The sequence below is a fragment of the Perca fluviatilis genome, chromosome 11, assembly GCF_010015445.1.
Source record: "Perca fluviatilis chromosome 11, GENO_Pfluv_1.0, whole genome shotgun sequence".
Classification (NCBI taxonomy): Eukaryota; Metazoa; Chordata; class Actinopteri; order Perciformes; family Percidae; genus Perca; species Perca fluviatilis.
In genome coordinates this window covers 37,766,404-37,779,779 of record NC_053122.1, presented here as the reverse complement: position 1 = coordinate 37,779,779, position 13,376 = coordinate 37,766,404, and the positions used below count along the sequence as shown (strand labels likewise).

At 41.3% G+C, this 13,376-nt stretch overlaps 1 protein-coding gene across 6 annotated transcripts in view; it reads left to right on the top strand.

Annotated features, from left to right (window-relative positions):
• LOC120567663 (partitioning defective 3 homolog) overlaps window positions 1-13,376 on the top strand; it is a 351,607-nt gene that overhangs the window by 195,754 nt on the left and 142,477 nt on the right. For all 6 annotated transcript variants that reach the window (XM_039814627.1, XM_039814626.1, XM_039814628.1 and 3 more), the window contains 3 exons: window positions 893-1,021; window positions 5,483-5,518; window positions 9,228-9,275. In XM_039814627.1, coding sequence (XP_039670561.1) covers window positions 893-1,021; window positions 5,483-5,518; window positions 9,228-9,275 — 213 coding nt within the window. The remainder of the gene's footprint in view (window positions 1-892; window positions 1,022-5,482; window positions 5,519-9,227; window positions 9,276-13,376) is intronic.

The window sequence follows — 13,376 nt, the reverse complement described above, 5'->3', positions numbered from 1 at the left end:
ATCCAGTCACTGTTTTTTTGTTTTTGATTTTTAAAGCATTAAGATGCCTTATCTCACAATATATCCTTGTACTTTGATTATTCACTATACTGTACATTTACTTGACCTCTGCTGACAGGATGCATGGTTTCTCTTCATTTCCTGTATTTAACTTGCTTAATAACTGGAAATAGTTTGTGTATAGGCTTATAGATGGGATGAGATACAGGCCTGTGTGTTCCTAATGGTTCATAATGATACAATCTCAAGAGGCTGCAGGCAAAACTTGTTTCCTGTTTGTTTGTTTGTTTGTTTCTTTTCTTTTTTTCGTGGATGTTTTGAGAATCTCTTTATTCAGACAAAAACACAAGCCAGAAATACATAATCATCAAAAACTACTTTAAAAATGAAACGGCTCTGACAGATCAGAAAGTGCATCAGTGACTCGCAGCGAGGAGATATAATGACACTCTGATCTCAGTGTTCTCACTAGAGCTGGAACAATTCCAAACGTTGCTGTACAATAAATTGTCTATAAATAATTGCAATTAACAATATATCACTGTCATGTGACCTAGATAATGTAATAACACAAATACACAGCCTATGAAGTAAACCACGCCTCTTTATTATCATAAAAACATATTTTCTAACTGTATCCCTCCTTGTCATTTCTGTTAAAGGGTCAAGTGCCAACAACTAACAATCACTTAATAATTACAATTTGGTATATCTAAACAAAATCAATAATTACCAGTAATATGCCTCAAAGACTTAGCTAATGTTAGCAATTCATTGCAGTTTAACAAAGAAGTCGCAATTATGTAAAAACTTGACAATTAGACAATGAAGTCATAATTGTTCCAGGCCTAATTGAGTTGCTGTGTGTTTCCTGACTGTGTCTGGTGTTCAGGTGAACGGAGTGGACCTGAACGGGCGCACCCAGGAGGAGGTGGTGTCTCTGCTCAGGGCCACGCCCATGGGCGGTGCCGTGGGGCTGCTGGTTCTACGCCAGGAGGACACTTTCCTCCCCCGAGACGTGGTACGTTGGTCCTTCTCCACCTCCCTCAGAACATCCCTTCAACTCTCCATCCTGTCAGCATTATGTTTCTCACATCATGGCATCACGCATGGATAAGTATCGATCAGGGCTGCACAATATATCGTTTTTGTATCGTCATCGCGATATCAACTGCCACAATAAAACACATCGCAAAAGGCTGCGACATATCGAGAAAGAAACTTAGAGATTTGTTGTTTGTTAAAAGAAAATATCAGTAGAAAACGGCACTTTAAATTATAACAGTCGTTCTTTTTTTAGTGGTGCCTTTAATATTCGATGTTAAATTTGTTCAATAAGAGAAAGTTGGAAATGATTTCCTTTCATTGGCTTTAAAGTCAACAAGCAGTTTGTTGTTTTTCAGCAGAACACTGAAAGCAGCAGAACTGAGTACACTTTAATATCTGTTTATTTATCGCACGTAATATCGTTATCACGATGTTCAACAACCTTATCGCATATTTTCCTCATATTCTGCGGCCTTAGTATAGACCATGGTGTGTGCTCATACATGCGAGTGTGTGTCTTTGTATGTTTTTTTTTTTTTTTTTGCTGTCACGAGTGTGGTTAATCCCCACAGTGAGTGCCGTGTTGTCTCCTCATTCTGCAGCTAACACAACACGCTAGCCGAGCATGCAGATTGATTGTCCCGCTCCGCCGCCGCACTCCTCTCTATTACCGAGCTGCGTCTAGCCTCAGAGGAAACCTGTAGCGCTCAATCTTTTCTCTGTATCTCCTTTCACCCTCTCCTTTCCTCTTGCTTTCACTCCATCTCTGTCTGTCTTTATCCGGCACCCTCCCATTCTCATTCGCCAGTTCCCTTTCTCCCTCTGGCTTTGTTAGCTTACCTTCTCCGTGTCTGCGTTTCCATCTCGCTCGCTAGTGTTTTGCCTCCCGAGCTGATTTGCTAGATTGATGGATGTGGGGATGGACGGACAGACGCAGGGCAGGTAGAAGGCAGAGAGTGAAAAACACACTTAGCTTGAATATCAATCAGGCCAAATCCTCACACATTACATTGTACAAACAGCAGTATAAATCTGTGTGTGCTTGTTGTTTTTGGATGCTACTGCTGTCACTCAGTCTGGACAGATCCCACTCACAGCTTGCTCAGTAATTCATGCAAACCTCTGCTAATTTAGTTGGTACATTTGTTACAACGGTTTCCTTGCCTCAAGGTTGTGTTTTTACAAGACGCCAGATGTCACACTTAATCATCTTTGCAGAAAAGCAGTATTGATTTACGGCACATCTGGACCCCCCTCAAAGTTGTTTGTTAAGGAAGTGAGCTCGTAACGGCCGAGACGAAATCAAGACGGCAGAAAAGTGAGGTTTAAGTGTAGTTAGTTTTCCCAGCGTTGGCGAGCTTTAACCCTGGTGTTGTCCTTGGGTTTTCAATGTTTTTGATATCAGAAATATAGGTTTATTTCAACCAAATTGCCCAAGAAATAACACAGAAGAATGGATGTACGTTATATGGAAGCCATATGTGTTTCTTCGCAGGTAAAATGAATGATTACTTCCATTGAATTTTGGGTGTTTTATTCAATTTTATAGCATTTAAAAAAAAAAAAAAGTAAATGTCTACCGACATTCACTCAACATCTTCTGATCTGAACTATTCGTCAAAATAATTCATAATTTCTTCTTTTTTTAAACTCATATTAGATAAGCCATTTAAATTAGGTTTCTTTGCCATGAATAAAAAAAGCACTGAAAAAGGTGGTCAAAAGCATCGGAAAAACTGAAAAAGCGCCAAAAAAAGTTAATTTTCAATTTTGAAGCAGAAGGACAACAAGTCGATGGTGGGCGGGAAGACAACGCGAGGGTTAATTCACATCGGCATTTACTCCACAGCGATGGCCGATGATTCTCTGCTACCTCTCTAGCCCCGCTAGCTGGCTTTAACACACGCCTTATACCAAGTTGCAACAAGAGTTATGGCACCAAACAGCGCCACCTCTGTTGTTATAGAAATGGTCTCTCTCAGCAGTCACCGGGGCCATTAGAGGCACAAGCAGTCATTTGCTTGCAAGTCGTGTCAATCAAATGGCTTATTGGTGACAATTATCACAGCAAGGGATGCAGAGGAGGCTATTGGCTGGCTGTCGCCGCGGGCCAAGTTAGATGAGAGGAGCTGCCACGCTGGTCGATACTCATCTGGAGATTAGAGCGGGGCTTTGAGTCCGGCTGACTCTGCGTAGCTGGTAGTTAGACGGCAGGATTTATTTGATCTGTGGTTGTCAGCCGGAGAGGGGGGAGAAGAGAGGGAGGGGAGAGGGGAGGGGAGAGGAGAGGGTGGAGAGGGTGATGTGTCAGGGTCGAGATGGGACTCGAGGGAGGTGGGGTCCAGTGCACAAAATGAGCAGTTTCAGTCGATATTCAAAGCATTTTCTCATGGGTGTTAGAGCTGGGGAAGACTAAACAGTATGTCAACATACATTATATAACAATAAAAACACAAGCTACATGGCTAAACTGACCTTAATCAAAACAGGAGAGAGGCGAGAGTAAACGGCACACAAGTATGAATTCAAAATGGCAGTTACTAAGCTTTATATATTAAACCTAATGTAGTGTAATGAAGCGATAAAGTCAACAGCTGTTGTATTATTAGTGCAGCTACCACATGCAGCAGGTATAAAAGAAGAGGCCTTACATTTAATTCACTAATGTTTATGACAAGGGTTGGCCATCGTTTTGATTTTAACAATATTTATTCCAATTCCCATTCTTCCATTCCATTCCGGTTCTTATTGATTCTTGATTGAGATTCTTTGAGGGGTGGAGTTGAAATGGGTCACATGCTTATTTCACAGATAAGAGGAACATTTGATTGTGATTCCAAGGTGATTTACAGTGTTATTTTTCAACGTAAAATAAAGCCACACCAGAGCTCCACTTACTGCGTTCCACGGCTGCACCACAACAAGCGCTTGGAAGTACAGTGGTCGCTACGGAAACCAAAACTTGCGCGTGTTAAATTTGGAACCGATGATCGGATTCAAAACCAAATTTTCCAAACGATTCCAATAAACACGATTCCATTAGAATCGTAATTTTTAAACCAGATCCTATTTCTGATCTGTGATTGGACAAGCTGAGCGAGCTGTTTTATCACTCATCTGAAACCTTAGCCATCAAGCAAATAACATATAACGATGAAATTGGTTATTGAGCTTTCCACATTAGTGGAAGTCTAACAAAAGAATTGCTTGGTAAATTGCTTTTACTGTTAGAGCTGCATGGTACGAGCACAATATGCGATAATGTTGTTGAATATTGCGATAACGATATTACTTAACGACAAATAAACAGATATTAAAGTGTACTCAGTTCTGCTGCTTTCAGTGTTCTGCTGAAATACAACAAACTGCTTGTTGAATTGAACAAATGAAAGGAAATAATTTCTAACATTCTTTTATTGAACAAATTAAACATTGAATTGAATATAAAAGGCAACACTAAAGAAAGAATGCATTTTAAAGTGCAGTTCTCTACTGATAGAAAATCGGAGTTTCTTTCGCGATATGTCTTAGCCTTTTGCGATGTGTATTGCGCCAGTTAATATTGCCATGACGATTACAAAACGATATATTGTGCAGCCCTAATTACTACGCTAATATGCTATTATATATCAGGCACACATGACGCAACATCATTCATCATCAATTGTCTCTTTGATAGAGAAAGAGCACGGTTCATTTCCAGCAGATTGTTTGAAGATTATACTTATGCACTGTCAGATTTAAATCAAAGAATAGAATCAATTATTTTGCCCCAAAATATATGCAGAACATATATTTTTCAGCCTTAAGTAGGACAGCGTGCATGTAGAGAGACCAAACTGCAAATGTTTAAAGATCACGGCTGCTCACCAAATAAAGTCTTGTTCAAAGTGTCCATGATGCAATGCCTTTGTCAATAAATATTGCACAGATCAGAGTGTGTAAATGCTTTTTTCAAAACTCAGGCAGAAAACAGTCTTCCTTTTTCTGGTAAAGCTCATTGCTGTGAGCTCTTCTAGGTCACTTGCATGTGGTGAAAGCAATCTGGATGAACTGAGAGTTTCTCTTGTCTGGATGTTAACAGCTGACAGTGAGAGGACACTGGCTGGAGACACTCTAGAGAGGAAATCAAACCCGTCCTCTCCTCAGTAGAGATTGTGACATTCTTTTGTCCTTGCAAACGCTACAGTTGTTTCTGACCCACAGTTTATATTTGAAGTCTGAGCACACGCTACCCAGCCATCACTGCACAGCTGTCTGCTGAGATTGATCATTTTCATTTCCTGCATCCTTATTTACTTATCACTCCGCTTCCACTCATCCATACGTTTGTCTTTTCACGGCTTCTTGTGTGCTGGACTTTTATTACTGTTCCTGTCAATAAATATGTGTGCTTGATTACTTTTGGTTCTTCTGTCCCCCCTCTATCCTCTAGAATGCTGAGCCCCAGATGCAAAGCCCCAGAGATGTGGTAAGACTCCACCCCAACACTAGCCTGCAATCAAACCCACTTCCCCAAACCTTTTCTTTTGCACGGATGTTATTAATCTCTGCTCAGAGAAACACAGAATGTTATCACCCAGTTGGGATAAAAACCGTGTCTTATGCATCCAGGGCCCACTAGTAAACTAGCTGGTCAATCACAGTGCAAGTCACTAGTCATGCATATACATTTTAGTCAGTAACACTAATTTTAATCTCCATCCAGAGTTGCTCTAACAAATCACAATTTCATGGTTCATCAGTATGGATTGTTCAGGCTGCGCTGCAGAATAATTCTCTCCATCACTCCCCTCGGAGCTGTATTTGTCAGCGAAGGTGGAAACACATGGGAGTTTGCTTTATTTGTCAGCTGTGGGTAGGGTTGTCAGTTTGGCCGTCTTGCAGCAGACTCGCTCTGATATGGGAGGTGAATACCAAACAGTCTGTTTAGTTTGGGGTTTTACTTTATTGAGAGGGAAAAAATGCAGTCGGAGCTGGCTGCGGCTGTCTCAGTGCCAAACATGCACGGAAACTTTGACAACCTTGACAGATGACGCCATCTGTAATAGAGGCACTTGACATAAATAGCCACATATATCATATTCATAAATACCCAGGCACCGAATGCAAGAAACATTCATAATCTTGGGATTGTGCGCTGTAGATAGTAGTTTTAGTATGGTAATCTACCTTCTGTGAACAGTCAGCTATCAGCAGGAAAAACGTGACTCTTACTTTTCTAGTAACAGTGACAACTCTGCAGTCAGCCTCACAAACAAGGCTCCAGTATCTGTATTTATTTTGTATTCTTGTTAAGGTTTAATATGTTTGTATGTATGCACCCAATCACCAGGGCAAATTCCATGTAGTTCCACTACTGTGGCAATAAACTGCTTTCTGATTCCGATTCTACAGTACGGTCTCTATGGCGTGAGCGTTACTCGTCACAACGTCTCCTAAACGCTTCTCCACCACAGCAGCTGTTAAAAGCTCATCTGTCTTTACTGCTGATATTAAAAGGCTATTCAGATTTCCATAACTCCCCCTATTTACATAGCCAACTTGAGTTGTAATTTACCAACCGCAGACTTCACGTCTTCACATCTGGCCCTACCTTCAGCTTACATCTGGCCAAGTGTAAGTAATTGGGTGCGTTCTGCGCGGCACGCTAGAAGTGTAATTGGCCGGTTAATTTGATTGGCGGTGGTACCTGCCAGCTGTGTGGATGATCCTCATCATCAAGGAATGTTATGGCAGGGCATTGATGATTACTGTGGCTGCAGCTGGCACATGTCACACGTGCACACAAGTTTCAGACATGACGACGTGTATCATTCCATCAGCCTTTACATGAGTAGAGAAAGACCCCCTAGAGTTCTACCGCTGCTGCTTTGTTAGGCTACATTTACATCGCTACGTTTTTGTTTAAAAACGAATATCTTTTGTAACGTTTCCCCCTCTCATTCCCCCTGCTCTGGCGTTTCCCCCTCTCATTCCCCCTGCTCTGGCGTTTCCGAGCCCCTAAACCGGAGACATTAGGAAACACTTCTGACCCGTTTTGGTTTGGAATCTGGGGGGTTGTGTTTCAGTCTCAACGGCCACAAACGGAGACCTTTGGCAACACCGACACTGACCCCAACGTTTCTCCTCCTGATTGGGTCTTATCGGTCACAACATCTCGTTCTCTGAGTCTAATCTACTAACGTTACCATGGTAACTACCAGCAATGGGCGGAGTACACATGCTGCCTTCTGTTTACACCAGCACGCGCATGCCCATTATACGAGAATGTTGATGAGATATTTTGGTTTGTGTAGCCTTAGTGAGAGTTTGCAACACTGTGTAAATTGTATGTTGGCATCCCACTCTACACTCGCACTGAGAGATAACTTGAGTTTTAAGGGACTTGCCCTTAAACCCTGAACCCTGAACCCTGTTTTTTTTTACTTCCATGTATTTGTGCTCAAAGCAATTGTTTCGTTTTCTGTCTTTGTGGACATTTACCTCCCTAAAAATCAATGCAACACCCGGGCTGAGAGCTAGATGAAGGAAACCCACCACGGCCATGCTGTCTCCTCTCTCCCCCATTTGGTCTCCTCTCACCTAACCCCTTCCCTCCCTTTCTAACTCCGAACCTCCAGATGAGCCTCTCTTCTCTTCCTCACCCTTTCTCGGAACATCAACCGCCACATAATGGATCCAGTGCCTTTCAGATGCTATCTGTTGTCAGGCGCCTCATTTTAAACATCTCGCTTCCAACAACAACAACAGCAGCAGCAGCAGAGGCACCGTAATGGTGCACCGCTTTAGATGCAGGGTGTGCATCTAACAGTGCAACAACGGATGCTTTTAATGGACAAGCATCCATTTTCAAGTAATAGATACCTTTTGAGTAGATTAAGAGAGAATTGAATGTTGAGAAGTTGGGCGGCAGCTAATGATTATTTTCATTATTGATCTCTTGATCTAAGTCTAAATAGTTTCAGGAAATGAAAATGCTAAAAGTTAGGTTCCCAGAGCCTAAGGCAATGCCTTCAAATTGTTTTTGGTTTTTGTTTGAAACAGTCACAAATTGAAATGTTTTCCAATCATAATGATACAAAGCAGATGAATAGCTGCACATCTTCACATTTGAGAAACTGGAACCAATTCGCCAATTCTGTTTAATAAATTACTTGAATGTTAATTTAATCCAAATGTATGTTGATTAAGCAAATAATAATTCCAGCACTGTGAAGAGAGATAAAGTTTCAGAGTTGGAACCATTTAAGTTCAGTGAACTAGAATTGTACCAGGCAGCGTTTGTGCAGAGACGTACTGAATCGTGACAACCTGCACAGTCACAGTATGCAAAGACACATGGGTAAAAATAAGACCCCACCTAGTTTTTAATGCACCCAATGAACAGAATAGCATTCATGCTTTGTCACCCTGCTAGTAGAGTGTATTATCTGTATGCATACATACAAAATGTATCCATTCAGACAGCTTGCATAAAGAGAGTTGATGTTAAAGTTGGAGTTAAAAGAAGAAAAGACTTTTCAGTCAGTTCCACGCCGGGATTAGAGCCTTAATGGAGCTTAAGTATATCTGATGACTGGGTTACCAATATGGCTTCATTCCTTCTATTTTTCATCTCTTTGAACAGTTCAACCAAAATTGCAATTAATAACATAAAAACAGCAGAATATACTATGTAGACAGCTTTTAGACCTGCAGGTTTGCTGGCACTCCAGCCGGGGTTTTTGAGGTTGGCATGGCGTGACTCATCCTGTGCGAGAGAGAGAGCGCTCTGTCGAGGGTTACACGGCAGACAAAATGCACCAACTGAAGTGGAAAAAGCACTCACTTCGTGAAATCAGTCCAATGACCTGAAAATCACCCACATTTTCCCAGTAGTCCACTAGAGGCTGTCATTAGTTGTGTGACACTCTGTTGTATTCACCTTTTAAAATTATATCAAACTTTTTTCCACTTTACTGTTTGTGTACAGCAAAGCTAATCTCTACTTAATCCATTATCAATGCTTTAGTGTGTTTGTGTTCCTTCCAACCCCTCAGCCATTACTTTTACGTTCCTAACCATCCGTGTTAAATACTTTGCCACCTCACTCTATATTTTGTTCCTCATCACATTCCAGTGGTTTCTGTCTAAGTGGCCCTTGTGTCTAACATGTTGACTTTGACTGCTCCTTTTAGCATCCAAGGCAGCCCGTGACAGCCGGGAAACCCCATTGGCTGATTGAGGTAACTGCTGCATGACATCACCAGCTTGGGTCATTATGCTGTATAGGGAAAAGGCATTAAAGGCAAATGAGATACTTTGGTTGGCTTCACAGATAGACTGGGAGTCATTTAACCAATTCGATGCCTTGCCAATGGTCTGTAGAAACACAACACGTTGCGGTGTTTTTCTCTTTTCTCTTTCTCAGCCACTCTTACCTTACCATTGTATCTCTCTTGTTTCTGTCTTTGTTCCCTTCACCTCTCATTTTCACTCCATTCTTCCCCTCTTCCGCTTTTTTTTTTTTCTTTTTTTACACACACACACACACACACACACACACACACACACACACACACACACACACACACACACACACACACACACACACTTAAGACACAAGAGGCAAATCCTCTTCCCTGCTCCTGGCTTCTACAATAGAGCACTGATCAAAGGCATCCGTCTTTACATGCCTGCCCTGATAGTTCCATAATGGGCCCATAACGTGAACATTGGGCTCCATTGTTTACACCATTAGTCACACAGGCTTATGGAAAATTACTGCAATGCTATATTGAAAAGCCATCAGCAGTGGCAGCAGTAACGCTGCAGCAACACCGTGCCAAGATGCTATCTATCACACGTGCATGTTTCCTTTCCCCTCTGCACACAAAGCTGCTATGAAACGGCAATCTGTTGGCACGTTGTACTGTAATGATAAGGGTTTTCTTGATGACATGATTAAGCATTCAGCATAGCAGAACAGAACATGAACATGTGTTGGCTGCTCGTGACTCAGCATTAATATTATATAGAATGTCCGTAGAGCTCAACAATGACCGCCCACATTTTCAACGGCTCTGGTTCCGGAAGTGTTTTTCCCCATTCAGTTGTTTCATTGACGTTTCAAAAATTGCCCATACAAAGACTTTTAAGCCCAGAACCAAGCCAAACAGCTACCAGATGAATCGTGACTATACAACATTTGATTTGGCGTAAAAAAAAAAAAGGCACAGGTACAAGACTGTAGAGAAACTATCATAGACTTCAATGGTAGAAGCTCACTCTAGCCGTTCGCGGTTTTGCGGGTTCGGTAAACGTTTCTGTGGAAACAACGAGATGGACCAATCAGAGATGTTGCTGTTAACGCTTAGGATTGTAGGTAGTGTAGTTTTTCTCCATAAGATCGCAAATTGTTCTTAATACAAGTTTGATTTCATACGGACCTCTAGCTTCTACAGGAACAGAAACTTTTGTTACACAACCTTGTAACTTGTGCTCAGTCTACCTCGGAGGGTTTAGACATTATGGCTAATAATCAAAATCCTTATAGAGAAAATCAATGGGATTGTTACTTCCGGAACCCCAGTGTTGAGCTCTACAGGTGTGGTGGCGTTGCGTAGGATGACATGGTGGATACATGACATGTCATGTATCAGTTTAAAACATCTTATGACACATCGCAGGCATTGAACTTAATTTGCAGTTCAATATAAGGTTCTGTTTATCTAAGGACAATATAAGAATTGATTTGATTTAGCATAACTGTCACATAATAAGCTCATTTCCTTATGGGCCATATTTGTATTTATGCCATATTTCATTTAAATGTATATGCCAAAGCCCAATTCATATATTAAAATATTGATATAACAAAACTGTGTTGACAGTTGAGGTTCGGTCATCATTCATGTCATTAAGGTAAAGACATTGTAAGTTCCTTTATACTACTACACTAAATTTCTTATGGAAATAGACTTTTATTTACTTACAACACATAATTATCTTATTAAACATATGTTATTATTGAGTAAATAATCCAACAGTATATAAAGGTAGTATAATATGTAATATAATACTCATTTCGTCTAACGAGAACTTTGGCTTTTGACACGTGTGTACAAATTGCTGATAATACTTAGGTAATTTTCCCAAGTAAATATAAGACTTTACTCATAATGGAGTGCTTTTAGTGTAAACTCTTGTACCATAGCTTCTTTATACCATATGCTTGTTGCATGTGGTAGAGTTTCACACATAATTTTTTTTTTTTTTTTAAGGGGGTTTTGGGGGTGGGGGGGGGCCGGCCAATAAACGAAATTTTATATTGTTTTCTGTAGCCTCTTGGTGACACATAAAGTGTTTCCATTCAATTGGGGCCCCCATGTTCTACAAAAAACACAAACATTACTACCTCCCATACAAAAAAAAAAAAAAAAAAAAAAAAAAAAAAAAAAAAAAAAAAAAAAAAAAAGCCCACTTGTACGTATAGAGTTACAAACATAGACTATACTTTTCAAACATTACGCTCTCTGAAACACCCAAGCCATATGGTGCACTTCACACAAACATACTTCAGGTGCACATTCATGACTACACATTCACACAAGTATACTCACACACTAGCGCACACATACGCGGAGAGACATGGAGCAGCTGCTGGTGTAATTGCTCTGGTTTGGATGAGGTTATAAATGGTTTCTAGTGGGTTGTGGAGCTCTCGAGAGCGAGCCACATAGAGTTTGACTGTCCAGAGGGAGAGAGAGAGCTGGAGAGAAACCAGCTGATTAGTTTGGGACAGAAAGAGAGAGAGAGTGTGTGTGTGTGTGTGTGTGTGTGTGTGTGTGTGTGTGTGTGTGTGTGTGAGAATCGATTCTTCGCCCTAATGCTATAGTCGTCATGTGTCAGTGGTGTGTGTTGGCAGTTGAAGGGGTGTGTGCAGGCACGTACACCATATATAAGGATGACATTTGAGTGCACATGCTGTTTTGTGTTAGTGTGCTTGTACTGATACACATCCACCTATAGATGCATACAGACCTGCCTTCTCTCTAGGTCACGCAACAACTCTCTCTCTCACTCACACACACACACACACACACACACACACACACACACCTGCCTGCCTTCCTCTTTTCCTCCATGCTGTGCCACAGGTATTTGATATTCATGGTCTATCAGCATGGAGCTGCAGCGAGACGTGTCAGAAAGGGGAGGGGAGTGAGAGTGAGAGAGCAAGTCTAAAATAGGAGTTGGGAATCTAAAATCGGAGTTGGGAATCGAGGAAAAAAAAAAGCGTAACAAAGAGAGTGGAGGACAGCTGAAGAAAGAGAGAGAGCATTGGGATTTGATGTGAGTCCCCATCCTTTTGGTCGTATAGTGTAGATGGCAAGAGGAGAGAGGGAGGAGGATGGAGATAACGGATGAGAAGGTGAGAATGGGAGTGGTAAATGTAGGAACGGAGGAATAGGGAGAGAGAGAGTCAGAGTATGAATAAAAAGAGATAGATAGCGCTACAGTAGGCAGCCAACAATGCTCTCCACGCCCGACTCCCCTTGACCAATTACACCCTTCGCTGCCTCCTTCTCACCCCCCCTCTGTCGTTAAACCATTTTTTGATATTACCCCCCCAAGTGGCTGTTTCAGATGCCATCAAATCAGGTTTGTTTGGCCAAAGTTGAGCTTTTCAGGCATGGCAGTAAAGAGAAGTGTGGAGAGTAAACAAGGAGAGCGTGTTAAATGAGGAGTGATTATCTTTTCATTTAATGCTAAAGAAAGAAGAGTGGAGCCTCTGAGGGTGAGAGTACATTTAGATGAGTAAAATGGGAGAGGTTCAGGGGTGGAAGGCAAGGGAGAGAAAGGAAGGTATTAAAAAAAAAAATAGGGAGGGGGCAGTGAAAGGGGGGGGCGACAGAAAGCAGTGGTTGTTGGATGAAGAGAAAGAAGAAGAAAAGGTGAAACATGTGAGAGTTGGATGCTGTATCAACAATGTGCATCCACACACGTGTTTTTAGGTTGTATTATGTCTACACTAACACCTGAACAGGAAAATGCTAAACCCCTTCTTCTTCTTCTTCTTCTTCTTCTTTGTCCTCTTTCTGCTTGCAAACTACAAAAGACCAGGGGTAGGAAAGACGAGCCCAGTTACTAGGGATGTGCAAAAAAATCGATTCACATTCGTATCGCGATTCAAGCTCTACCGACTCAAAATCGATTCACATATATATCTTTTTTTAATTGTCTGTCTCTGCAATCACATGGGAAAAGTAACTACATTTATATACAGTTAATCTTTTTTTAAGATTATGTTTTTGGGCATTTTCAGCCTTTATTTGGATAGGACA